General features: G+C 40.7%; 5 protein-coding genes and 1 long non-coding RNA gene across 10 annotated transcripts in view; 3 read left to right on the top strand and 3 right to left on the bottom strand.

Moving 5' to 3' along the window:
* The window catches only part of LOC118398556 (disheveled-associated activator of morphogenesis 1-like), a 94,053-nt gene extending 91,174 nt beyond the window's left edge, over positions 1-2,879 (top strand). The window contains 1 exon segment of the mRNA XM_052470863.1: positions 38-2,879. Within this exon segment, the coding sequence (XP_052326823.1) occupies positions 38-247 (210 nt within the window). The 3' untranslated portion in view covers positions 248-2,879.
* The window catches only part of LOC118397791 (snRNA-activating protein complex subunit 1-like), a 246,241-nt gene that overhangs the window by 5,140 nt on the left and 213,183 nt on the right, over positions 1-27,918 (top strand). The gene's annotated exons all lie outside the window — the stretch shown is intronic.
* On the bottom strand, positions 2,880-8,530 carry LOC118398558 (trans-L-3-hydroxyproline dehydratase). Of its 5 annotated transcripts, none has more exons than XM_035794035.2 (7): positions 8,370-8,517; positions 6,589-6,882; positions 5,609-6,080; positions 5,268-5,437; positions 5,022-5,144; positions 4,599-4,736; positions 2,880-4,123 (listed from the first exon to the last, which is right to left on the bottom strand). In XM_035794035.2, exons 2-7 carry the CDS (start codon positions 6,757-6,759, stop codon positions 3,998-4,000), a joined length of 1,200 nt encoding a protein of 399 aa, XP_035649928.1. In that variant the 5' UTR covers positions 6,760-6,882; positions 8,370-8,517; the 3' UTR covers positions 2,880-3,997. The 5 variants fall into 5 exon arrangements, with proteins under 5 accessions (XP_035649928.1, XP_052326825.1, XP_035649929.1 ...); XM_052470865.1 differs by having other exon boundaries at positions 6,589-6,788; positions 8,370-8,388; XM_035794036.2 differs by lacking the exon at positions 6,589-6,882 and having other exon boundaries at positions 8,370-8,530.
* On the bottom strand, positions 9,741-16,532 carry LOC118398555 (potassium channel subfamily K member 1-like). The gene is made up of 3 exons (XM_035794027.2): positions 15,243-16,532; positions 14,317-14,721; positions 9,741-12,597 (listed from the first exon to the last, which is right to left on the bottom strand). The coding sequence occupies exons 1-3, from the start codon at positions 15,577-15,579 to the stop codon at positions 12,347-12,349; spliced, it is 993 nt and encodes a 330-aa protein (XP_035649920.1). The 5' UTR covers positions 15,580-16,532; the 3' UTR covers positions 9,741-12,346.
* Positions 19,487-20,645, bottom strand: LOC127909431 (uncharacterized). The gene is made up of 3 exons (XR_008071090.1): positions 20,225-20,645; positions 19,673-20,093; positions 19,487-19,574 (listed from the first exon to the last, which is right to left on the bottom strand). It is a non-coding gene; the product is annotated as an uncharacterized LOC127909431 (long non-coding RNA).
* The window catches only part of kcnh5a (potassium voltage-gated channel, subfamily H (eag-related), member 5a), a 127,661-nt gene continuing 126,350 nt past the window's right edge, over positions 26,608-27,918 (top strand). The window contains exon 1 of the mRNA XM_035794026.2: positions 26,608-27,260. Within this exon, the coding sequence (XP_035649919.1) occupies positions 27,188-27,260 (73 nt within the window). The 5' untranslated portion in view covers positions 26,608-27,187. The remainder of the gene's footprint in view (positions 27,261-27,918) is intronic.

The following is a 27,918-nucleotide window of genomic DNA, read 5'->3' as shown; positions in this document are numbered from 1 at the left end:
TCTCCATATTTCCATCTACCCTACGTTTCTCTCTCAGCTGAAGGAGCAGAGAGAGAAGGAGCGGAAGGCACGGAAAGCGAAAGCCAGCGGCGAGGACGACGGCGGAGAGTTTGACGACCTGGTGTCGGCACTGCGCTCCGGCGAGGTCTTCGACAAGGACCTGTCCAAGATGAAACGCAACCGCAAGCGCATCAACAGCCAGCCAGATACTGGCAGGGAGCGGCCAGTCACCAAGCTCAACTTCTGAGAGGTCCGGCCCCCTGCCCAGCCCTCCATCCTTTGATCCACCCACTGTCCATCTCACAAGCCTATCAACTCAGACAACCCAGCCATCCACAGGCTGCTTCAACCCTCCTTTTGGCCTATACTGTCATCCGGTGGCAAACGTTGGGAGTGCACATTCTTGACCCAACAGCCTCAGAGAAACGTAAAACCATATTTCCACTCATCACAGTATGAAGTTCTGAAACATTTTGAGACGTGTCAGGCTGTTAACCTCTTGAGGTCTGTAGGAGGCACCACTTCCATTGAAAACTTTGCTACTATGTGACAATAGGAGCAATTGATGAATGTGACCCAGGATAGTGAATGTTGCAAGGTGGTCTACTGTTCTTCCCCCAAGATGGAACAGAAGGATAAAATGGATATAGACGTTTGTCTGGAAATGAATAACCAAATAAACAGAGTTTGAGGGGGAAGAAGTTTACTAAAACCAGGAAGAGGCCTCTGACAACGCGTGTTATTTGTATTTCAGAATGGGAGAATGGACTGACAACACTATCGTGTGGAGGTCACCTGGGGCGTCATTTATAACCGTTGCGTAAATTTCACACAATTCCTGCGTGCACCATTTCTGAGAAGTCTGTACACGTACAAAAAATTAGAGATTTATAAATTTACCGCACGCCTTACATACACATTTCCTGTTATAAATCAGACCTATCATAACATGGGGACAATAACGGCCTTTATTTACTGTATAATTTGGAACTATTGGCATTAGGCCACGGCATTTAAAATATGAATTGTTGTTCGATATTTACTTTATCAATAGATTATTGGGTTTCTATTTCCTGCCTTGGTATAGACTCAGATTAAATAGGCAATGATGTCGCGCTCCTATCGCACAATTATTTTTATTTAGCATAAACTACCGGTCTATTTACTATGTTGGCAGAATTTTTTTATCTTTAGCAATAATTTATGCTGTATCTGGAAAAGCACTGTGTCTGTTTCTGGCAGAGAAAACAATGGCAAATTGTCGTGGACCCGTCCGCAGAACGTTTTAATTCAACAATGTTTTGCATAGACTTTTCCTCAACCTAAATATACTAATAATAATATATGCCATTTAGCAGACGCTTTTGTCCAATTCTACTTTAATGTGTGCATACATTTCAAGTACGAGTGGTCCTGGGGATCGAACCCACTGATCTGGCGTAGCAAACGCCATGCTCTACTGAGCTACAGAGGAGCACAAATATGATGGATTGCCAGTTAGAATTGTAAAACATTTTTAGAGCAGGCTGGCAAAAAAAATATGCAATTACAGTAGGCCTATTTCAATGTAAAAGATCTGTATGTCGGTATTATAAACCGCGCTCCCTATAATATTGCAAAACATATAGCCTATCTGTTTACTAGGCTTCTAGGTCCAATGAAATGGCAGATGCGCATGGTAATTTGTTCTATGTCCTTCGGGAATATGAACACGTCACGGCCAGAAAAGAAGAGTAATATATTCTACAATGGTTATGAAAATAAATAGTAAAAATATTCCTATGTCTAATTATTTTGGATTCTAAAAAATTAAAAGTGATTTTCGCTCTTCTCACTACTGGCAAATGACTGCATTCTTGTTAATATGTTTTCCAGTTTTTTATGAATATGCTTGTCATCATATCGCCATTTGAGGAAAAAACATGGTTGCAATACAATATTTCAACCACTAGCAGATGTACGTACGCATGGTCTAAAGTTAGTGACGAGGAGAGCACATTCTCAGTTCAAGTTAGATTTTTATGCGTGATAACTGGCACGCACACATTTTGGGGTATATTTTGTACATACGCACGGTTTATAAATGAGGCCCCACGACTTCTGTGGAAAGTCACTATTTGCTCAGACCTCATCTGATATATACACCTTTATAGCCCATGTAACCTGTGGAAACATATTCTATGTCTGGATGGAATTGATTCCAATGACATTATAGCTTCACTAAACAACCCCCAAATTCATGCTGGAGCTCATTCATGCTTGAACAGACACTATTCATGCTGTGTTTAATGGCAGAATCATTGGGCAGACTGAAATGTACAGGAAACACAATTTGTCAAGGCTGGGTGTTGGAAAGACATTTGGACTTGGGAGAGAAATCTAAAACCAGTGGAAGATGTATGTTGATCAACTATAGTTGACATTAAGAGGACATTTTACAGAGTGGACAAACTTTGTTTCACTTTTTTTTCCTGCTGGAATGGGGAATTTTGTATGTGGTGATTTTCTAGATCATTAATGTATCCAAGGATCTGAGTGAATAATTACAGGACAGGAAAATACTTTGTTGTTATCCAACAGCCTTGTCTGCCATTTCACAAAACTGTGGACGCTCATGTCAGACTCTATGCATACAGTACATATGACGTTGGTTGTTTGCCCCCCCATATTTCATGTTGTATGTAATTCATTTAAAACCATATCCAGTCAATGCAATACTACTCAACCATTATTTCCCTTTCACAGGAGTGCCCTCCTCCAGAGTTTAACTGTGTAGCAAATTCTATTTCACAATTTGAGATACCTCCATTGGGCTTCTATAATTTAAATATGGCCTTCCATTTTATGATGGAGCTGAAGTTAATAAATGGGGAAAAAGATGCAGGTTGTGGTATTTTTTATTTCAAATCGAGGTGAAAATAACATTGTCCAATGGCTGCATTCCCAATCACAGCTAAATGTGTCTATGAATGGATACGTGTTTTTTAATGTTTTATTACAAACATCAGCCTCCTTCAGTCACTTGACTACTTTAGCAGAACATTTTTGTATAGCGCCATCTTGAGGCCAATATGTGATATTACCCAATATGTTCCACCTTGGCTTTGTAGCACGACACTAACATTGATTTACACATCACCTTAAAGGGAGGCTGAACTGACTGATTTCACCACAGTTTTCCTCCTCAAAGGAAATGTAACTCCGGAGATGAGATTCTGGCATGGGGTTGTGGTTTATAATAATATATGCCATTTAGCAGACACTTTAAAGTGTTCATACCGCAGGTTGGTGCACCTTAATTGGGGAGGACGGACTCGTGGAAATAGCTGGAGTGGAATGGTATCAAACACATGTTGTAGGCACAATGCATTGGTAATGAAGGGGGATGTGTTTTTTCATCCAATACAACTGTTGGATTTTCAAATAGCGGGAGGTCTCAACCCCCAGGGGGAAAAATGTTTGAGAGAATCAAAGTTCAAACCATTTTTGTGTGTATATTGCACCAACAAACTGACTCCTGTCCAGACCAGTGTGTCACAGCTCTCCCATCGCTTTGTACCGGGCGATGACTGGGCATGACTGAAATCAAAACCCAATCCTCAAATATCCAAGAAATCTGAGATATTGTTTCCTTAAAAAAATACTGACTTTATGACCAAAGTCATCCTACTTAACACTCTTTAGTTCATTTAGTGTTTATGACCACTACAGGACAGGAGCAAACTTTGTTATATTGGACACCTACTCATGGAAGTTGACCTTAACCATGCAGATGTTTGAGGGAATTCCAACAGCCTTGTCTGCCATGTCTCTCATGTCAGACTCTGTGCATACAGTACACACAATACTTATGACCATTACCGATGCTACATAGGCCTTCAATGGGCGAAGGGTTTTTTTTTATATATTTTTTTTTACAATTTATTTGCAATCTGATATGGTCCTTTGCTTGGATGGAGATGCACTCAAAAGTGATTGTGGACACTGGTAGCTGCTCCTATTTCAGCAGGAAACCAAGTTTTAGCTTGTCATCACTTTCCTGCACAAAGCTGGCCACGCCAGTGTAGTGTGCTCTGCCAGCCACCTCAACCACCACAGCCTTGAAGTCTCCACATGTGGTGTCCTGTGCAAAATGGACAGAGAAGTAATTGGGTGCCTTCCAGGTAGACAATTATAGAACTTTGTTTATGCTTTAAATAGAATCTGCATAAAACTGAGTTTACCATACGATTATTGTACTAGTTTTGGGTAAGCTTTTGTGTGTGTCAAATATATTTGCCATGTCAACTGCAGAAAGCAGCAACAAGTCAGTGGCCTTCGATCAAAGTGCTGTGTTTTGCAAAGACTCAGTTATCAGTATCCCCCCCATGTACAGTATGCTCTTATTTGCTCCTCTGCACCTGCAGCACTTTATTTGCTCCTGCAGCACTATCAGGTCTGCATAGTGCATACAGACCTTCTGCTATCCTGAAATTAATATCAATATAACAAGACAAATCATACATTTGAGATATCATTGTGTTAATGAAACAAAGCTTAATTGAAAACCTCCAAAAAGGCTAAGGGGCATGAACATATATTGGAGACAGCCCTAGTACCTGAACAGCTTTGCCAGTGAACAGAGATCCTGTGGCCCCACTCTGGAAGGTCCTAGTCTGGTTGAGTTGGATGAGGCCTTTATGGTACTGGAGAGCCACACGGGCAGTGACCCCTGAACCTGTAGGGCTTCTGTCCACCTAGCCCATGTGACGTGTCAAGAGAACCAAAAAGGAAACAAAATCAGACCACAATAATTAAAGAAGTCTTGCTATAGTTGCAATTAACTTGAACTCTTCTAATTTTAATATCAAATGACTTATTTACAAATCACTGTCAACTTCTGTCTCCAATGTTTATCTATGCTTGCCTTTTACTTTTCTTTTAAACCTTACTTCAAATCATATGGTGATATGACAGGTAGCATGAACAGTGGCTTCTGTTGAAGGCTACTGCACCGTGGCAGGATTTAAAGTTTGTTGTACCTGGGCATCTGCAAACACACACATGTTAGCAGTGGGCTCTTGGGAATAGGCATCTTTTCCATCTGTGAGGATGGTGCCATAGAGAAAGGCCAGGTCCTCACTGGTTGGGTGATGCAGTTTTACCTAGGGGAACCACACATTCACCGGGTTATTCATCTCCTAGGTTGAAGGATTCAGGACATTGAGGTGAACATTGAGTGACTGTTAAAACTGCAAATTTACAGTTGGGCTAGAACAAATCTTTACCTGAGATTTGACAGAGTTGGTCACTGCAGTAGCTGCATCCACCAGATCCCTGGTCTTGGACTTGTTGATGTCCAGGCCAAATCGCTCTGCACTTACAAATGCGTAGAATGCTCCTCCGTAGCTTATATCAACAGTGACTTCATCATGCCCAGGCACAGCAACAATTACATCTGACAAAAAAGAGATTTAGCCTTGATAGCCAGAGGCAGCCAGCAGTGTAAAGTAATTTGAGATGGTGATACCTTGTATTCTACAGGACCCAGATCCATATTTCCTCATTGCAACTCTATATGCAATATTACTATGTATTGAAATGCTTGTCAGCAAAGAATGCAACTTACCAGTTGCAAATGCAAACGCTGGAACACTGTGGAACCTCACACCTCCGGTTTTACCATTGGAGTACTCCACAAATGCCTTAACCAGGCCACATGGACAGTGTATATTCACCTGCGTCTCTGGCGACCTCGGCTCTTGAACAAGTTTGTAGTCTACAGCGAACCTCCCAAGAGCGATGACAGCATGGCCACACATGGTACTGTAACCTTCGTTGTGCATGAAAAGAACCCCCAAGTCTGCTTCAGGTATCTCACTCTCCACGACCAGGGCTCCATACATGTCATAGTGTCCTCTTGGTTCAAACATCAACACTCTCCGTAGGTAGTCCAGATGCTCTCTCACGTAGCGTCGTTTGGATAGCACACCCTCGCCTTTTACCTCTGGGTAACCACTAAGGATAATGCGCAAAGGCTCTCCACCTGTGTGCATGTCAACCACAGAGAGTACCGATCCTTCGTGGGGTGGAAGCTCCATCTGATTTCAACAAAAACATTCAACCAGAAGGTTTGCATGCAATTTTCTGTGGTGTAATAATTGATCACTAGGTAATGGGAATGCAACAATATCATCCATTGGGTTTATCTACCTCAGGTTAGGGCCCTGTGTTTTGCCAATCATATAACACAGTAATATTTTATCCTGTATTTGAAGCCTAATCCAGAAATTAGAACTACATAAATTCAAACAATGGTCTAAGGATTGTGCTGGACCATCTGACATGAAAATGGGACAGTTTGATGAAAAAGTTAAAATATAGCAGGGTTAGGGTTAATTCCACAAATTCAATTCCCTCTCCCTGTAAATTCCATTTCATTCAAATTCCAGGTCAGTCTTTGAATTCAGAGATGCGGGTGGGGAGTGGTGAACTTGACATCACAACAACTTGGGGGCAGTGGGTTTAGAACGATGACAAAAACTATACAAAAAATATATACACTGAGTATATAAAACATTAAGAACTCTTTCCATGACATGGACTGACCAGGCAAATCCATGTGAAAGCTATGATCCCAGATTGAAGTGCCTTTGAGCGGGATATGGTAGTACAGTAGGTTCCAGTTGCACCGGTTTGTGTCAAGAACTGCAACGCTGCTGGGTTTGTCACGCTCAGTTTACCGTGTGTATCCAGAATGGTCCACCACCCAAAGGACATCCAGCCAACTTCACACAACTGTCACACAACTGTGGGAAGCAATGGAGTTAACATTGGCCAGCATCTCTGTGGAACGCTTTCGACATCTTTATAGAGTCCATGCATCAACAAATTGAAGCTGTTCTGAGGGCAAAGAGGGGGGGGCATAACTCAATATTAGGATGTTTGGTATGCTCAGTGTATATACCACCACCCAGTGATGGTGGGAGGACAAAGGAGGCAGGTACTCTGGCACAGGTAGAGCCCATCTGTGCACGTGCCTGCCCCCTCCTGAACATCAGTCTCCCCCCACCCACAAGACTGATTTTACCCTCCCGCCTCTTATTACTGCAATTCCATGGTAACGGAATTACACACTCAGATTTTTCACTTTAAAATGTATACCAAACAAAAACCATTGATTTAAAAGTTTAAACAATAGAGTTCTGTGCACAAGGACTATTTCCAATAATTTCCACAGAATATTTTACAAAAACACTTTCACAGGAAGAACTGTGCAGATACGAAGTTTGGTAACAGAATAAAACTAAAGGAGATTTTGCCGTCAGATGTCTCAAATTGAGGGAGCGTGCAATTTGCATGCACGTCATTTTAGAGAATTTGGCAGTACGTCCAAACCGCAGACCACGTGTATGGCGTTGTTGGCAAACAGTTTGATGATGTCAACGTTGTAAAAAGAGTGCCCCATCGTGGCGGTGGGGTTATGGTATGGGCAGGCATAAGCTACGTACAATTAACACAATTGCATTTTATCTATGGCAATTTGAATGTACTGAGATACCATGACCAGATCCTGAGGCACAATGTCGTGCCATTCATCCACCGCCATCACCTCACGTTTCAGCATGATTAATACATTGCCCCATGTCGCAAGGATCTGTACACCAGTCCTGGTAGCTGAACATGTCCCAGTTCTTCTATGGCCTGCATACTCAGACGTGCCACCCATTGAGCATGTTTGGGATTGTCTGGATCGCCGTGTACGACTGCGCATTCTAGTTCCCCGCAATATCCGTCAACTTCACACAGCCATTGAAGAGGAGTGGGGCAACATTGAGCATGTTTGGGATTGTCTGGATCACCGTGTACAACTGCGCATTCCAGTTCCCCGCAATATCCATCAACTTCACACAGCCATTGAAGAGGAGTGGGGCAACATTCCATAGGCCACAATGAACAGCCGGATCAACTAACTATATGCTAAAGATATGTGTGGCCCTGCATGAGGCAAATTGTGGTCACGCCACAGACTGGTTTTCTGATCCACGCCCTTACCTTTTTTTAAAGGTATCTGTGACCAACAGATACATATCTGTATTCTCAGTCATGTCAAATCCATAGATTAGGGCCTAACAAATATATTTATGTTGACTCATTTCCTTATATGAACTGTAACTCAGTAAAAAAATGCAAATTGTTGCATGGTGCCTTTATATTTTTGTTCAGTTCAGAATGAAGTGTATTGAATTGAGTAAAAAATATATAATAACACCTACAGATAGACCGTATGAAACACCATTCAAAACCGTTTTTCAAGGTAGTCTATGAAGTTAAAAGTAGTTCGAACTACGCTATTAGAGTGCAGGGCATGAGTAGAGTTGTTTACCTACTTTTTTAGATCCAATCCTGCTATTTACGTTCATGGAACGCTGCTTAAATTTCCGTTCCTTTCTTTCCGGTATTCAAATGCAAACTTCAAAATAAAAGTCAAAAATGCTTCTTTTTTTTATCAATGGCTTCTAATATTATTTCAAGCAAATGTGACAAATGATTAATGAAAACAAGAAGAATTTGGGATTTCAATTATTTTATACCAGTAAGAACTCATTCTATATTGAGACTGGTATTTATTGGCCTGTAGCAGTGTTGTCACATGATATTCCCAGCAGGCAGCGCTGTTAACACTTTCCAAAGACCTTGATTCTATTTGAGACAGTTTTACATTGCAAACTCTACTACACCCAAACTTAAAAGGAAAGGATTGGGTACTGGTGTGGATAGACAAAATCAACATGCATTTGCCAGGGTGGTTTGGGGCCGGTGATAGGTTTTGTTTACACGAAACAGTATCCCTTTCTGAAGGTCATGGACGCATTCGAGCAGATAAATTTAGTCAAGTCCTTGACCATCGTTGGTCACCGTCTTTCAAAGTGTGTTGCATTCTGGGGCACATTTTTTAAACTTACGCCTACATGTTGACTGCATGAACGTTACACAAATCATGTGATCAAAGGTCATGACTGCAACCGTGAATCCCAAAGAGTTGTGAAGAAACTCCCAATGATGATTTAACAGAGAGTGGCTGATGGGCATTAACTTCTGGACACACTCCCGACTTGATCGATCCAATTCATGTTCCACTTTTAAATAATAAAACGAGAATGAAATTGTTTTACAAGATATTAACCTCCGTAACTGTTAAACATTTAATTTGGGAAGTATATCTGTTAAATGTGTCAAGTCTCGAAATCAGACATATAAGCATGTGACACATAATTAGGCACTCCTCTAAATTATTTTAGATTAAATTGTGCAAACCAAACATATGCAGTGCTTGTTGTGATAACACTTCTCTCTGAAACCTGCAGCCCTGCTGTTTAGATCATTTTTACTCCCTCAGCTTTGGGACACTTGAGCAGATGGCAAAGGCACACATGAAGGCTGAGGGGAAGGGGTGATTTGTGATTCAGCCCAAGTTCCGTAGTTGCTTTTCAACAACTTCATCCTGCATCCATCACCTGCATTGTGGGAGGCTCTATTGTCAACTAAACCATTTTTTTGTTTGTTTGACCAATGCGACCATGACCAAAGACAAGACTGAAATGCAGTGGCGTAAAAAGTACCCAATTGTCATACTTGAGTAAAAGTAAAGATATCTTAAGAATAAAAAGTACATGTAATTGCTAAAACATACTTAAGTATCAAAAGTAAAAGTACACAGCATTTCAAATTCCTTATATTAAACAAACCAGGCTGCAACATTTACTTGTGTTTTTTTTAATGAAAGATAGCCAGGGGCACACTACACTCAGATATAATTTACAAAGCATTCAAAATGTATGGAGTACTTTTGGGTGTCAGGGAAAACATATAGCGTAAAAAGTACATTGTTTTCTTTAGAAAAGTAGTGAGGTTAAAGCTGTCAAAAATATAAATAGTAATGTACAGATACCCCCCAAAACGACTTAATTAGTATTAAAGTATTTTTAATAGAGTACTTTACACCAATGCTGAAATGGAACCAATTTGCTGCGATTCATGTGTCACGATTCATACATCCAATAACAAGCACCGAGACCTGTTGACAGAGCGACTTTTGGGGATTTTACATGTTGTGGTGTTCGTCTGCAAAGTTGTTTCCGCGGTCGCAAAAAGCTAAATTAACATCACACGAACTGAATTAAATGTAAAAGGTTAAATGTAAAAGGCATTGAAAATAGAACGCTTGCGGTTGTCATTTCACAATGGTAAGCTTGTTTTTGTGAGAAATCTTTAAAAAACATCCAATTTTGAAAAACGGATACTAAAATCTGAAAATATTTACATGTCATGTCTAAAAATCGATTTCCTCTATAATGTTTTATGTCCAGATTCGAGAAGAAAGATGTCGAATTTAATGGTGAGCCTGTCACTGTCAGTTAGCCTTTTAATTATTGCACAACATCCAGCCTAATTGATGCAATGGTATTTTCCAGATTTCTGAACACTTTTTTCTTCATTGATTTAGTCATCCTAATTTTGGCCATTCTCCAATAACTTTTGAACTGATTATGATAGAGACTTGAGGTTTGGACCTTGGCATTTCTTAGAGTATCTACACAACTAACATACAGTATTTACCCATTTGTCAAAATAAGCGTTTTTGATTGAACACCCTAAACATTATATCAAATGTGTGTGTGTATATATATATATATATATATATACATACACTACCGGTCAAAAGTTTTAGAACACCTACTCGTTCAAGGGTTTTTCTTTATTTTTACTATTTTCTACATTGTAGAATAATAGTGAAGACATACACTGTGAAATAACACATATGGAATCATGTAGTAACCAAAAAAGGGTTAAACTAATCAAAATAAATGTTATAATTGAGATTCTTCAAATAGCCACCCTTTGCCTTGACCCCCTTGCAGCCTATTGGCATTCTCTCAATCAGCTTCACCTGGAATGCTTTTCCAGCAGTCTTGAAGGGGTTCCCACATATGCTGAGCACTTGTTGGCTGCTTTTCCTTCACTCTGCAGTCTGACTCATCCCAAACCATCTCAATTTGGTTGAGGTCGGGGATTGTGGAGGCCGATCATCTGATGCAGCACTCCATCACTCTCCTTCATGGTAAAATAGACCTTACACATTCTGGAGGTTTGTTGAGTCATTTTCCTGTTGAAAAACAAATTATTTTATTTTTTTATTTTTTTTACCTTTATTTAAACAGGCAAGTCAGTTAAGAACATATTCTTATTTTCAATGACGGCCTGGGAACAGTGGGTTCAGGGGCAGAACGACAGATTTGTACCTTGTCAGCTCAGGAGTTTGAACACGCAACCTTCCAGTTACTAGTCCAACGCTCTAACCACTAGGCTACGCTGCCGCCCCAGCTGGCTATAGCTAGCCAGCTGTCTAATCTAATTTGAATAATGCATCAATACCTGATCAACACAGGCTTTTTATTCCACCTGCTCCTGTTTCTGGAAGGATGTGGACTGTGGTGTGGTGGTCTCTCAGGCTCTTATATCTCCCGAATTATCACCCAGGTAGGTACTACACATTTGGTGGTGGATGTTCCAGCCTACCTACAGAGGAGTAGCTGTGAACTTCAGACACAGAGGTAGGTGCCTGATGCAAAACTCCGGGCCTGTCTGACTGATGTTTCTCCCTCCCTGGCAGTACCATCAATGCCACCACCACTCAAGCTATACCTTTACTGAATTGCATTATTTAGCTGTGGGAGACTATCTCCCATGAAATGCCAGCTCCCTGAATTTATTTTGATTTATTTTTTAAAAAGTGACTGAGATTGGGAGATTCTGGTCTAGAGTAATCGCCAATCCCACAACACACTGGTTAGCCACACATCTCTCATTCAAACAGTATAGCTAATTTGTTTGAATGAGGAAGTGTAGAGCACCCAAAACCACCCTGCTCACAAGACAGTGGCATGCATACAATACCACCCCCCCCCACACACACACACACACACACTTTATGGGTGCGCTTGTTTTGCATTGTCTAGTTGGTGGAGAATTCACTTTAGAACCAATGGAATAGTCTACTTTAAGCACTAGGCGATGCAAAAAAGAACGTGCCCAACAGCTGGGAGGATGCTGGTCCAAACCCCGGACCAGGCGACACAAAAATGGGAATGGAACTGAACTGGCAGATGGAAGGCTGCTGGTTTCTGATTCTATATACAATCCCTTGAGCAAGACATTTTAACCCCCCACAATGGCTCCCGCTGCACTGTGGCTGCATCTCAACGTGTGTGTGTGTGTGTGTGTGTGTGTGTATGTGTGTGGAGGGGCATAAGGCAGAAGACACATTTCCATTCTCATCAATACACAGTGAAGTATCTATTTTATGCTATTGCCAGGTTGTGTTGTCCTGGCGGAGGGAGGCAGCCTGGGCGGACACTGAGGAGAAGGTCAGCTGATCAGTTAGGTGGTCAGTCATTTGATCATGTTCTGTGCTGCTAAACTCCTCCTGGTCTCTGGTCTCTGACTCTGGAGCATTATTTTTTCTGTAGAATCTCCTCCTGAAGCTCTTCAGCTGTGGCAGCTCACAACACGTCTCCACCACCACCAACAGACAGACCAAGCCAAGCAACAGGTACACTAGCACAGAGGGAGAGTGACGAGAAATGGGAGAATAAGATTAATCACACATGAACCTGATATAGTAATTCATTGGTGGTACTGTTATGGTTATAGTAACTTACAAGTGATGGCTAGACTATAGCATGTGGTCGAGGTTATGATTGTGTTATTATTAGGGCTGTCAGAGTTGATACGTTAACTCAAGTTAACATTTTGTAATTTTATTGCCCAATAATTGTTTATCGTGCTTAATCGTCTTTTCTGAAACCCTTCAAAATACACTGACAACATCCCAAATACCCAATCGATACAGCTAAAAACAACAATGCATTCTAAAAGAAAGTTCACTTTGAGGTTAAAGAAAGTCTGCTTTTTTCAATTTCTCATTTTGCTAACCATTACCTTAGACCAAATCAAGTCATCAATATTTTTTTTTTACGATGAAAAATCTTAATTTCTGCTTAATTTAAGCAAATTCAGAATTTGTGATTAATCATGATTAATCACAGCAAATCCTGGAAATAACTTGATAAAAATGTTTTATCGTTTGACCGCGCTAGTTATTATGGTTAGTTTATGGTTATTATAATTCATACCCTGATGAAGAGAGCTTGCTGTCAAAATGTTGTTAAATCAATTATTGCATCAGAGCTACTACATTGGAGCCAGTGGTATAAAGTACTAAAGTAAAATACTTTAACATACCCAAAAAAACGACATAAGTAATATCTGTAATTTACTTTACTATTTATATTTTTGACAACTTTTACTTTTACTCCACTGCATTCCTAATGAAAAGAATGTACATTTTACTCCATACATTTTCTCTGACACCCAAAAGTACTCTTTACATTTCGAATGCTTAGCAGGACAGGAAAATGGTCCAATTCACACACTTATCAAGAGAACATCCCTCGTCATCCCTACTAAACACAAATGCTTGGTTTGTAAATTATGTCTGAGTGTTGGAAGTGTGCCTCTGGCTATCCGTAAATTAATATAATTAATGTGAAATGATTTATACTTTTACTTTTGATACTTAAGTATATTTTAGCAAATATATTGACTTTTAATACTTCATTATATTTAAAACCAAATAATTTTACTCAAGTAGTAATTTACTGGGTGACTTTCACTTGAGTCATTTTCTATTAGGGTATCTTTACTTTTACTAACGTATGACACTTTGGTACTTTTCCCACCACTGAGTGGTGTTTCCATTCTGAAAAATAACTTATAGGACATGGCTAAAGACTGTAGTGCACCGTACTTTGGGGTTATGGTCAGTGTTGCATCATGGATAGTCGGGCTGGTTATAACAGTGGTAGTGCAGCTACCCCATCCCCTCGCAAAAAAAACTGCACATTCGCCAAAGCCAGAATCACGTGACCTTCACCACCTTCATGTATTACACCAAGGATTCTGCATTTAGGTGCTAGATTGACAACTTACATCTACTAAACATCCATTTCTGGGACCTGAAGTATAGAACCTCCGAAATTGAGAATCAATCATGAAACAGTGTGCACTGTTTTTATACACTGTATACACTTAAGGTGACATCAAACTGCATTGAACAGATCATATTTCTTATCTATGGAATCTATTGTAGCATGGCAGTAGGGCAGGCGATCTATCTTGCTTGTTCATTAGTATCTTTGACAAGGTAAATAGCAGTGAGGGCTGAGGTTCACGGCTTTGCTATGGTTAGGTTATAGTTGTGTTACAGTAACTTACGTGTAATAGCCAGCTTATATAGCGTGCGGTGAGAGTTGGGAACGGTATTGTGAGTCTCTCCAGGTACATAGTCTCCTAGGCCAATTGTAGTAAGTGAGATGAAGCAGAAGTAGAGGGACTCCAGGTAGCTCCATAGAGGCTCCAGCCTGCAGAACACTACCGCTGGTAGGAGGAAGAGGAGCAGTGCTGCAACAACGGATAGACATGCCGCATGGACAGCGGCAAACTTTGGTTTGGACACTCCCCATCGCAGGTGAAGGTACGCCACAGGTCGGCGCGTCACCAGGACCATAATTCTTTGTACCAGGGCGGAGAGGAAGAGGAGAGTGACGGGGATTCCGAGGAGAGAGTAGAACACACAGAATGCCTTTCCTCCATCTGACAGTGGTACAGTATGACCATAGCCTGCAACAACATGCACACACACCTTTTTAAATGCAATACCTATCCTGGAGGCTGACAGCCCTGCTCAGGTACAGGCCACTTCAGATTTATCCACTTGCACTGAAAATATATATTTTTTAATTTAATTTTGGCATTAGTTCCCCCTCAAAGAAATAAGGTGCATGATGCTGCTGGGGGAGTTTTTGCCTGTCCTACAGACATATCAGTCCACTAATACAGGACTAGTAAAGGCCCAGTGCACTACTTTTGTGGAGAAATATATTATTCCGATTTTTCAGGAGGTGCTGCAGCACCCTCAGCATCCCTACTTATGCATGGAAGGGGTACATTGAGAGGGGTACATTGACCTGACACTTCAAACAACCCATAAACTGTGGCTTATTCAATTCATCTGAATGTTTTCACAATTATCTAGTAGTGATCCTGCTTTGTGATACCCATCTTGAGAAGATGAAACCAACTTTAAATAACTACATTTTAGCAAAGGTTAAAATCACACTGGCCAACCCACCTAAACCTACCCGTGGTGGTTAGAACTGTGCTGGTAAAGAACAGAGAGGAGATGAAGTCCCAGTTGTTTTCACTAGCGTTACCGAGCACCGACACGCCGTAGTTATTGGCATGCAGCGCGCGGGTCAGAAGCTCCTCGAGCCTTTTGTCAGACACGCACGCGTTGTCCCAGAGAAACTTTTGCCGGGCGGTCTCCAGCTGTTCGCGCAGCCGTTGCTCATATGGAAGCTCAACGGCGGAGAAGACCCATGCGCCAAGAATCAGGTAGAGCGCATAGCCTGACAACAGCAATGCGAAACTCAGCTCTGACCGGTGTCGTTCCACCAGACTCGCGCACTGGCGGTACATTCTGAAACTGGACCTGACTTACAACGGTTTCTTTCAAATTCTGTGATGCGGTCAATTTATGATGTCTAATTTTCACATTACTGATAGTTGTTATCGATGAGAGTTAATATCTTAAAGTATTCTGTCCAGATGGTGTGATCTTCTGTTCCTCATTCCACGATACAACCCTTGTCAAGGTGGCGCGCGACCTGTCCTGAGGACGGGTGACGTCGTTGGTTCTCACTGGGCCAGGTAGGCTTTAAAGGTGAGGTGTGTGGTTGCAGGGCAGCCGGTCTTGCCGGTTTAGGCTGGTTGTTATCACTCTGCTGCTCTAGTGCATGACAGGGACAAAGGCTATAAGGGCCCGCCTGTCGCTTAAACCAATATTTAATTACAGAATATGTTAAGGCAAGGGTCAGCTTTAGGTTTTGGCTAGTCGGTTTAAACGCCAGCTGTGTACCTATAGTCCATCCTGCATGACAGCATTTTTAACACACACATCCAAATCCTTATTTCGTAATGAAATGCATTGTTGGTTAAAACAATGTTGTATATACAGTATATATAAACAATTGTATTTTTTTTGTATGCCCATTCCTGCCTACACCTTTCTTCCCCCACTAGATGGAGGCAGAATACGTATATTTTTGAACTGTGGTTGAGACAGGTGCATTGGAAGATATTGTCTGAATTCTTATTTTAACAATTCGTTTGTTACTTTAGATTCACATCAGGCAATTCAATTGAAGCCATCTGTAGGTGGTTCACGAAAAAACATGTTAACAGTGAAACAAATGCATCACATTCACATGGCAGCACTTTGATTGTTATGATCTGTACTAGTGCTCAAGGAAAACCATTCCATAAAAATGTTTAAGCATTTTCTCTTTATAAAGTATCTTAGAGGCAATCTGGGATTTGAAAAACAACAAAATTGCAATTGATTTATTTAACCTATTTCAACAGGGAATCATATTGAGATCCATGTCTCTTTAAATGAGCCCTACAGAATAATATAAAAATACACATTTTAAATATGAAGTGCAATCAATAGTAATACAATCAATCAAAACAGTAAGTATAACCTTGCATGAGCCTTGGCTTGTGCGAGAGAGAAAGGCTCCTGCCATATGAGCCGATCTCCTGTTTCTGTAGCGAGAGGCAGCTATCGCAGGGCCCAACTGTAGCGAGAGGCCATTGCGGAGAGGTTGGAGTCTGTTTGATTGAGTGTGTGGACAGGTGTCTTTTATACAGGTAACGAGTTCAAACAGGTGCAGTTAATACAGGTAATGAGTGGAGAACAGGAGTGCTTCTTAAAGAAAAACTAACAGGTCTGTGAGAGCCGGAATTCTTACTGGTTGGTAGGTGATCAAATACTTATGTCATGCAATAAAATGCAAATTCATTACTTAAAAATCATACAATGTGATTTTCTGGATTTTTGTTTTAGATTCTGTCTCTCACAGTTGAAGTGTACATATGATAAAAATGACAGACCTCTACATGCTTTGTAAGTAGGAAAACCTGCAAAATCGGTAGTGAATCAAATACTTGTTCTCGCCACTGTACTAATTGGAGTATCCCAGAATTATATTTACTATGTTATGTCTACCCCTGAGTCCAGGTTGAAAATCGAGACATGAAGTTTCATATAGTTTACAGTAACAATGAAAGTTCAAGTTATTGCTATTGTAGCCACCATGTCTGGTGCATAGCCCTTTCTTGCATTCAAATGACCTAGTGGCCTAAAGGGTGGAATGTAATTCATATTTTACATGTTATAATTAATAAACATTATTTCAAAAAACCTGTTGAAAGTCCGGTGTTTCTATGTCAACAGTTTTGATATATTTCTTTTGTGATGTAAACTCAAAATGTAATACATTTCAACTGTTACATTACATATCTGACATGGTACATTTGTTTTCTTTTTTTTAAAGCCCATAACCATGTGTGTGAGGTGTATACTTTTGTTTCAAAGTAGGTTTGTTTAAGACTACATAGAAACACTGACCCTGATTTAGCCCACTGCAGTAAAAGGTTAAGGCTTGGATTACAGTATCAGGCAAAGGCACAACTACATGAAAGGCAGTGTCAGACATGCACTAAGGACCAAAAAAAGAAAGTGTCTAAAACTTAACACATGAAATGTTCTGGAAAGCATGTTCCTCAGTTCTTATAAAAAGCCACAGATGTCTATGATATGCTTTCTTCTTTACTCCTAACCGTAATGTGCAGAGCGCTAAGGACACTGGAGATAAGGCAAGAGCAATGTGAGGAAGTAGGTAAATGACACTCATAAGAGTATAAATAGTTGAGGTGAGGAGTCATTATGCAAAACATCAGCTAAGTTGCTAAGCGATGACCAGGGAGGGTAGGTCTTGCTAGCTGTTGGATAGGCAACCAGCCAAGGTGCTGTTTTGCATGCTGTTCGGAAGAAACATACAAAATACAAGGGGATATCTAGGAGACGCTGTATGACAACGTGGTATCCAGTGAAAACACATCATAAGGCATTGAACACCATACAATGGACAACGTCCTGACCTTGATACTGAAGGCCATTTAAGAACACTGGTTAAGGAGTTGAGGTAATGTCGGACCTGATTAACTAAGCATTTGCATCAGCAAAGCCTTGCACATTTTCGAAATCAGGATTTTTTAGTTAGTCTCTCTAGTGTCCAGTGTGAACAGACATACAGTATAGGAGTGGTTTACTGGACACAGATTAAGCCTAGTTCTGGACTGAAAGTGAAAGGTAGCCTAGTGGGTAAGAGCGTTGGGTCAGTAACAGAAAGGTTGCTGGTTCAACTCTCTGAGCTGACTAGGTGAAACATCTGTTGATGTGTCCTTGAGCAAGGTACTTAACCCTAATTGCTCCTGCAAGTTACTCTGGATAAGAGCCTCTGCTAAAATGTAAAAAGGATTCTGAATGTAGAATCTCCATTGAAAGTGCTCTTTAGTCCAAGACATAAAGCTTGAAATACACAATAAGTGCATGCATTGACACACTCACACTTTCTCTCCTCACTTGGTGAACGTTTCATAAAAATCCCGTAATTTGAGACGTAGCCTAGCCATGGTTGGTTACACTAACATTACAGCGGGTAATTACTCATTATTACACTGTAAGGTTACTTCGGGTTAGGATTATGGTTAGGTTTGATGCTAGGGTAAGGCTTGAATCGGAATGTGCACATAATAATAATAATAATAATAATAATATATGCCATTTAGCGGACGCTTTTATCCAAAGCGACTTACAGTCATGTGTGCATACATTCTACGTATGGGTGGTCCCGGGAATCGAACCCACTACCATGGCGTTACAAGCGCCATGCTCTACCAACTGAGCTACAGAAGGACCACATGAAGCTAGGGTTAGACTTGCGGTTGAGGCTAAAGTTATGGTTGAACTGGATGTTAACATGAAGCTAGTGTTAGGGTTGTGGTTGACACTAGGATAAGGGTGGAACTGGGTTGTGGTTTAGGCTAGGATTGGGGTTGAACTGGGATGTGAACATAAAGCTAGGTTTAGAGGAGAGGTTGAGACTAAGGTTACAGTTGAACCAGGATATGGACATGAAGCTTGGGTTAGGGTTGTGGCTAGGGTTTAATAATGAGTAATTACAACACTTATTACAATGTAATTAAATGAGTAGTTACACAGTAATAAGGACACTAATGTAAAGGGTTAACACTTCTTTTCACCTGTTACTCCTGGAGGAGTTGGGGTAGATTAAGCCTACCATCTACTGCTCTTCAAGTTTATTTGCCAGCGGAAGGAGCTGTTTTGGGTCATTGCCTGCATTTGGAGAGGGAAAAAATACATTTAGCCTAACAGCCAAACATTAGGTACAATACTAGAAATATACACATACATAGGTCTAAACATAACAAAATGGTGCTATAATCCTACCTCGAAAGAAACGATGTGGTCCCAGAATCACCTCTGACATAGGGCCCAGCATTTCTCCTGATGATTTCTTCCTCAAAGAAATCTCGAGCCATGATACCTGAAAAAGGAGGCAACAGTGAATTATTGTGGAACACATAGCAGTCTGTTGGCGACAATATTTTATGTACCTTTTTTATTTGTAAATAGCCAACTTACCATCAAAAATATGGGCCTGGTCCCTGGCGAGAAATTGCCCCCACACATGGAGTTAGAGCAGATGCTTGGGACTCGGCTTGCTTGACCATCTTCCTTTTGTTTGCTCAAGGGCCACGGTTGATTCGTCTGGGAAGATGACATCATTGAATGTCTCGCCAGCTTTGATCCATGCCTGGGCCTGTGTAACCAATGTGAAATGGCTAGTTAGTTAGCGGTGGTGCGCGCTAATAGCGTTTCACTCGGTGACGTCACTTGCTTTGAGACCTTGAAGTAGTGGTTCCCCTTGCTCTGCAAGGGCCGCGGCTTTTGTGGAGCGATGGGTAATGATGCTTCGTGGGTGTCAGTTGTTGATGTGTGCAGAGGGTCCCTGGTTCGAGCCTGGGTATGGGCGACGGGACGGACTAAAGTTATACTGTTACACCTGCAGGATGCAAAGTTCTTGGTTTGTCAGACAAATCATCGGGTCGAAACTACAGAACGGTACAAAGCAAGCGAATGAACACACATGGTTAATGTTCAAAAAATATATATATTTTTAAAAATGTATCTTACCGAGCCTTTCCATCAATCCACACAAGTTTCTTCTACTCTCTTCTGACTGTGATTAGAGCGATGTTGATGTTGTGCCGTGATGCCAGCAGATTACAGATGGCCTTTGCCGATCGCTCATCATCTTCATCATCATCATCTTCTTAAGCATTATTTTTAGCATTATTAGGCCAACTTTACAGTATTGTCGCCTACTGTAGCCTACCTGTTCATAGGCCGCTGTAATCGATGGGGGCTCAGGGTGGTACCATTTTGCTCATCTGATGAAGGTGCACATGGATCAGATTCAAACTTTGAAGACCGAGATCGAGTCATTGAAGGCAGACCAGTAGAAAGAGAAACATTATCTGGGGACAGAGATACGGGCGACAGCTGACGCATTAGTCCAGAGCCAGGCGGCATTGGCGGAGAGTCAGGTGGAGAATAGTGCGTTGATGGCGAGGAACGAGATGGAGTCACAATCCATGCCAGGCACACCTGTGAGCTCTGGAACTCCACCTCCGACAGGCAGAGTCAACATACCTCGCGGGTTCATCAGGTCGTCGGTTCACCCTGACATTTGCATTCCTCTTCTGACAAAAGAACTTTGCCAACTGCTCACCAGGCAAAGAAAGGGCCATCCAGACCTTTATGCTGTTCTGCTATAGCCTAAAAAACAAATGCAGGTGGCTTATATCTTCAAAATGTTGAAATGCTTTAATATCCAAATGTAAAAGCATATACTGTACAGTACTGTATTTCTTCATCAGCGTCTTTATGCTTTCGCTAATAAAATAATAATAGAAATACTCTTTCAAAATGCCAATGTTTATTTAGATATTGATCATAAGGAATTACTATGGGAATAAATATCACTGAATTACATAAATATTGGAACAAAGTTGTCTAATGAAGGTAAACAAATGGTTGCTTACTGGAAAATACTCTTTCAAACATACACGGGCACGTTGGACAGAGCCATTATGGCTATTAGCAGGGCTATATTTTGGCCTTTATATGCGTGCGGTTCACAATTGGCCCAGCGTTTCTCTCCCTCTAAAAACAGAAATAAATGTTTTGGCCTTTACAAATATTATTTTGGCCTTTAATCAGATTACCATCGCTCACTTTCTTTTTTTTGAAAATTAAACAAGCTCTAAAATATTGTTATATATTATCAAGTCGATGGCACAGTCACATAGCCGGCACCTACATAAAGCTGAGTGACTCACTCATTCATGGCTTTAGATCAAAATAAATAAGAGGAGTGGATGGGGGCTCCGGAGTGGATGGGGGCTCCGGAGTGGATGGGGGCTCCGGAGTGGATGGGTGCTCCGGAGTGGATGGGGGCTCCGGAGTGGATGGGGGCTCCCGCAGTGCAAAATGCGTTGCTACAGATGCAGGTTCGATACCCATGTCGGCCGCCACCGGGAGACCCGTGAGGCAGCTTTTGGTTTAATTTAGAATCCTTCAATCCTCTATATGTAATTATTGGCAGAGAATCACATCAATGTTTTAAATATACTGTAGGCATACTGTAGGCGACATGAGTCTCACTAGTGTTGAGTAATGTGCTGTTAAAAGTGGTGTAGGTCTTATTTATTTAAAGAGCATATTGAAGTTAGAAGCAATAGGATTTGAAGCAATAGCCTACAACTATTTTAGCACCATTTCGCGCTGCTCTGAGACAAGCATGGGGACTGGTCTCGATAAATCAATGAGAATTTTATTTCCACTGAATCTTCGTTTGGGTGTTGGTTAGACTACAATTATGGTGTAGAAATGTTATGCTCTTAGTGTAACCTTTATTTAACTAAGCAAGTCAGTTAAGAACAAATTATTATTTACAAGGACTGGAATAGAAACACCATAATATTAATCAAAATAATTAAGCAAGATTTCTTAAAATCAGTCCCATAAACTGTTCATACAAAAAAAGTTTTTCAATTCTCTAGTTCAGCAACTATTGAAGGCTATCAAATGCTTCTCAAAGATGTCCTCTGGTGGTCAAGCTAGCACTAACTAGTATTAAGGGTACCAGTGGTTGACACTTAAATAACGTACCATAGAATTCTCAGGCATCATGCAAGCTGTGCCGCAGTACACTGCAACTTTTCAAGGACGAACCACTGTACTGTAGCCTAGGCTACATGGTTAGACAAAAGGTTTCCAAAAGCGTTATTTGTGGAGGGATAGGTTTCCAGAGATGGGACCAAGTCACAAGTAAGTCTCAAGTCTTAGCACTCAAGTCCCAAGTCAAGACCAACAAGTCTCAAGTCCTAAACTTTGAGTTTTGAGTCCTAAACAAGTCATAATGTGCTCTTCACCAAATGTACATTTGAAGTCGGAAGTTTACATACACTAAGGTTGGAGTCATTAAAACTAGTTTTTCAACCGTTCCACAAATGTGTTGTTAACAAACTATAGTTTTGGCAAGTCGGTTAGGACATCTTCTTTGTGCATGACACAATACATTTTTCCAACAATTGTTTACAGACAGATTATTTCACTTATAATTCACTGTATCATGATTCCAGTGGGTCAGAAGTTTACATACACTAAGTTGACTGTGCCATCAAACAGCTTGGAAAATTCCAGAAAATTATGTTATGGCTTTAGAAGCTTCTGATACATCCATCTGTAACTGTGGATGTATTTCAAGGCCTACCTTCAAACTCAGTGCCTCTGTGGTTAACATCAAGGGAAAATCAAAAGAAATCAGCCAAGACCTCAGAAAATAAATGATAAACCTCCACCAGTCTGGTTCATCCTTGGGAGCAATTTCCAAACGCCTGAAGGTACCACGTTCATCTGTACAAACAATAGTACGGAAGTATAAACACCACGGGACCAAGCAGTAGTCATACCGCTCAGGAAGGAGACGTGTTCTGTCTCCTAGAGAGGACCGTACTTTGGTGCGAAAAGTGAAAATCAATCCCAGAACAACAGCAATGGACCTTGTGAAGATGCTGGAGGAAACAGGGACAAAACTATCTATATCCACAGTAAAAACGAGTCCTATATCGACATAACCTGAAAGGCCGGTCAGTAAGGAAGAAGCCACTGCTCCAAAACTGCTATAAATAAGCCAGACTACGGTTTGCAACTGCACATTGGGGACAAAGATCATACTTTTTGGAGAAATGTCCTCAGGTCTGATGAAACAAAAATAGAACTGTTTGGCTATAGTGACCATCGTTATGTTTGGAGGAAAAGGGGGAGGCTTGCAAGCTGAAGAACACCATCTCAATCATGAAGTACGGGGATGGCAGCATCAGGAGGGACTGGTGCACTTAACTGCAGGAGGGACTGGTGCACTTCACAAAATAGATGGCATCATGAGGTAGGAAAATGATGTGGATATATTGAAGCAATATCTCAAGACATCAGATCGCAAATGGATCTTCCAAATGGACAATGACCCCAAGCATACTTTCAAAGTTGTGGCAAAATGGCTTAAGGACAACAAAATCAAGGTATTGGAGTGGCCATTACAAAGCCCTGACCTCAAACCTATAGAAAATGTGTGGGCAGAACTGAAAAAATGTGTGTGAGCAAGGAGGCCTACAAACCTGTCTCAGTTACACCAGCTCTGTCAGGAGGAATGGGACAAAATTCACCCAATTTATTGTGGGAAGCTTGTGAAAGGCTACCTGAAACGTTTAACCCAAGTTAAACAATTTAAAGACAATGCTACCAAATACCAATTGAGTGTATGTACACTTCTGACCCACTGGGAATGGGATGAAAGAAATAAAAGCTTAAATAAATCATTCTCTCTACTATTATTCTGACATTTCACATTCTTAAAATGAAGTGGTGATCCTAACTGACCTAAGACAGGGAATATTTACTAGGATAAAATGTAATTGTGAAAAAGGAATTGTGAAAAATGTATTTGGCTAAGGTGTATGTAAAATATTTCATATTTTTAACAAGAGTAATAGTTAGTATATTACATTTACACAAATCATGAATGCTTTTAAAAATATATTTATTACTTTCCAAATAAACTTTATATTTCCATGGAAATACATGGGTAGCCATAAGAAATACCCCCCTCTCCAAAAGCGATCAACTATCGAGGATCGCTATGGGGTGCAATTGGGCAATGTAGGCTTATACACAATCGCCCAACCTTACACACACACGCACACACACACACACACTGTGTGTGTGGTTACAGTAGGCTAACATATGTCAATGGCTTTAGAAACAGCAGTAACATCAGGCAGGATTTAGGCTACCAACTGCCTAGCCAGGTGTAGCTCAATCTTGGGTGCAATGATCATGTTCCCGCACTGACTGAATGTGTGGAGGCTCATTGATTTAACATTACGTTAGCCAACATGCTACACTAGCAAAGTTATGAATTATATAGCTGTCGGCTATATTAGCCACGACTTACCTTTCTGTGTGCAGCTTCAAATGTCAAACAAAGTTGGAAGTGGTTGCGCCTCAGTCTGTCGTTTTCTTCCCTCATGTTTTGCAAGTTGCAATCAGTTTTTTGTTGATACAGCATAGTCTTTATATCCAAAAATAATATTTTGGTGTATCATCTTTCCAAGGGCTCCATCTTAATTTACCCGCCGACGTTCCTCTGCACTGCCACGCACAACTTTTTCTCAGCTGGCACATTTTATTGGCTGCTGTCCGATTCAAACTGTAATCTGTAAAATGAAGAGTTGACGCACTGCATACTTTTTTAAAAGCATAATTTTAAATATTTGGGCTTGAGGAGTGTATCAAGTCAGTTCGAGTCAAAAGGCTCAAGTCCAAGTTAAGTCACGAGTCATTGGTGTTAAAGTCAAAGTCTAGTTGCATGTCATCATATTTGTGACTCGAGTCCACACCTCTGTAGGTTTCTACCAATGTCCATTTTCATCTGAAGAACCCTTCTTTGATGATTCTTTGGGTCGCAAGAAAGATTCTTTGGAAGGCAAATGTTATACATCTGAATAAGCTTTTTCATTGTAATTTTTTTCTTTATTTTAAATAGTGCCTGAGCATTAATGTTAACCTCAGTGTTTAAACTTTAACATCAAGAGTTTGAGTAATCTGATACATTTAGGTGTGAGCATGTTTAAAACCGTACCTATATGGGAAAATACAGTGCATAAGGAAAGTATTCAGACGCCTTGACGTTTTCCACATTTTTTTTAGAGATAAAGGAAAACAGCCCCGCCCACAACCATAAGTCTCTCCAGAGGGTAGTGAGGTCTGCACAACGCATTACCGGGGGCAAACTACCTGCTCTCCAGGACACCTACACCACCCGATGTCACAGGAAGGCCAAAAATATCATCAAGGACAACAACTACCCGAGCCACTGCCTGTTCACCCCGCTATCATCCAGAAGGCGAGGTCAGTACAGGTGCATCAAAGCAGGGACCGAGAGACTGAATAACAGCTTCTATCTCAAGGCCATCAGACTGTTAAACAGCCATCACTAACATTGAGTGGCTGCTGCCAACATACTGACTCAACTCTAGCCACTTTAATAATGGAAACATTGATGTAATCAATTTATCACTAGCCACTTTAGATAATGCTTACATACCCCACATTACTCATCTCATATGTATATACTGTACGCTATACCATCTACTGCATCTTGCCATTTTGATGTAATGTATCACTAGCCACTTTAAACAAGGCCACTTTTTATAATGTTTTCATACCCTACATTACTCATCTCATATGTATATACTGTACTCTATACCATCTACTGCATCTTGCCTATGCCGTTCGGGCATCAATCATTCATATATTTTTATGTACATATTCATATTCATTCCTTCACACTTGTGTGCATAAGGTAGTTGTTGTGAAATTGTTAGGTTATATTACTGGTTAGATATTACTGCATGATCGGAACTTGAAGCACAAGCATTTCGCTATACTCCCATTAACATCTGCTAACCATGTGTATGTTACAAATACATTTGATTTGATTTGATTTTGATATGGTTCAATCAAGCCACACGTCAACAAACTTTCTCTCATCAGCGCATTTTCGAGACAAATTGGATAAAATCATTGCAAAATCAAGCTCTTTTGCCTGCAAATATCACATAAAATCGCGCAAAATCCTGGTTGGATTGTAAAACATTTAAAAACAATCCCATCATTATCGTATTTCCCAGCGTGCTCTATTGGTGGTTGATTTTCAGAATTGTTTGTTTCAATATCTGTGTTTTTGCTTGTACATTGATTGTTTGATTATGCTACACGAAGATAAATAACATACATTTATAATTCTAATACTTATCCTATCTGTTAGTAGTTGGAATTATTGCACACGTTACTGAGATAGTTGTTCCAGTTTAGATGATTTAGGTCAGGCGTGTCAAACTCATTCCACGGAGGGTTTAGTGTCTGTTGGTTTTGATTTTTACTTTCAATTAAGACCTAGACATCCAGGTGAGGAGGGATTCTATGAAGAACCCTAAATAGACCTCTCTGAAAAGGGTTTTATCTAGCACCAAAAAGGGTTCCCCTAAGGAGAAAAACCGAACAACTCTATGTGGTTCTATTTAGCCTCTTTCTTTTGTAAGAGTGTAGCCAGCCTATTTGTTGGTAAATGTAATCTCATGTAAGAAAATGGACAGTGTTGCTTGAATTGCAAAAAGAGGGAGAACCCACTGAGCTATAGTTTACTTCCAGATAGGTTTAAAATATCTGCAAAATGTTCTAACAGTTTGGATCTCAAACTCATGCCGTTGCTTGAGATTATTGCATTGACCATCTGAGATTCAATGCCATCGGGTTTGCGGTGAAACATCGAGAGCGCAGGCGCACCAGGACAAGCTCGTTGCCTGCGGAGCTGCTTTAGCTCTGTGATAAAGAATCTACATCAAACCAGCCTCGGTGCATTGTTACCATGAGCTTCTTCATCCCACAGACTCTTACTTATCTAGACTATTTCACTTTTGCGACCAGCTTTCATAAAGCTTGAAGCCCCGAACGACACCTCCTGACCACAGAATGCACGGGGGAAAAAGAGGTTTGGTGGCACCTCAGAACACTTTTTTGGAGAACATTGTCCGGCGCTCAAGTGGTAAGAGTTCCCTCTGTCAGTAGCATTAAATGGTTCAAATGCATGTAGAAACAAGTGTAGATTAGCGTACAATTACCAAATCTGTTGAATTTCGCTAATGATGTCAAACCCAATTTTCTGAATGAATGATGCTGTGCATTAATTTCAGGTCAATTAGGCATAATTATTATTATTTGTCGGCGAATAAGCAGATGCAATAGCCTGTGGTTGCAAACCTGATACTGTATTTTTTTTGTAGATAAGCAAGGTCTGAATAGCAGAGCCACGGTGGTTTATTTAAAAACTCCAAGACACCCTCTGTTGGCAGTTTATAGATAGGCCTATACAGAAGACGATCATGTGCCACTTAATAATAACTTACTGCGCTTTATGCGATGCATACAATTTATTGATGTAGCCTATAGGCTATAAGTGCCAAGTTTATGCGTAGGCAAACAAGGCTGTGCATAGAGTAAGGTTTTCTCCTTGACCTTCGCATTGCGCGTTGAATGTTTTGGGATAGATAGCCCGATTGACATTAAAATGTGTGCTCCCCGATATGATTATTGCCAGAATCGGGTTGTGTCCTAAAAAGCCTTACTTAAACGAATATCCATATAATTTCCATGACTGTAAATGGGGCAAATATTCGGAGAAGACATCATTTCTGCTTTTATTT

This window comes from Oncorhynchus keta, chromosome 19, assembly GCF_023373465.1.
Source record: "Oncorhynchus keta strain PuntledgeMale-10-30-2019 chromosome 19, Oket_V2, whole genome shotgun sequence".
NCBI classification, from domain to species: Eukaryota; Metazoa; Chordata; class Actinopteri; order Salmoniformes; family Salmonidae; genus Oncorhynchus; species Oncorhynchus keta.
Note: the sequence above shows the minus strand (reverse complement) of the source record. Positions and strands in the feature narration are given on the sequence as shown.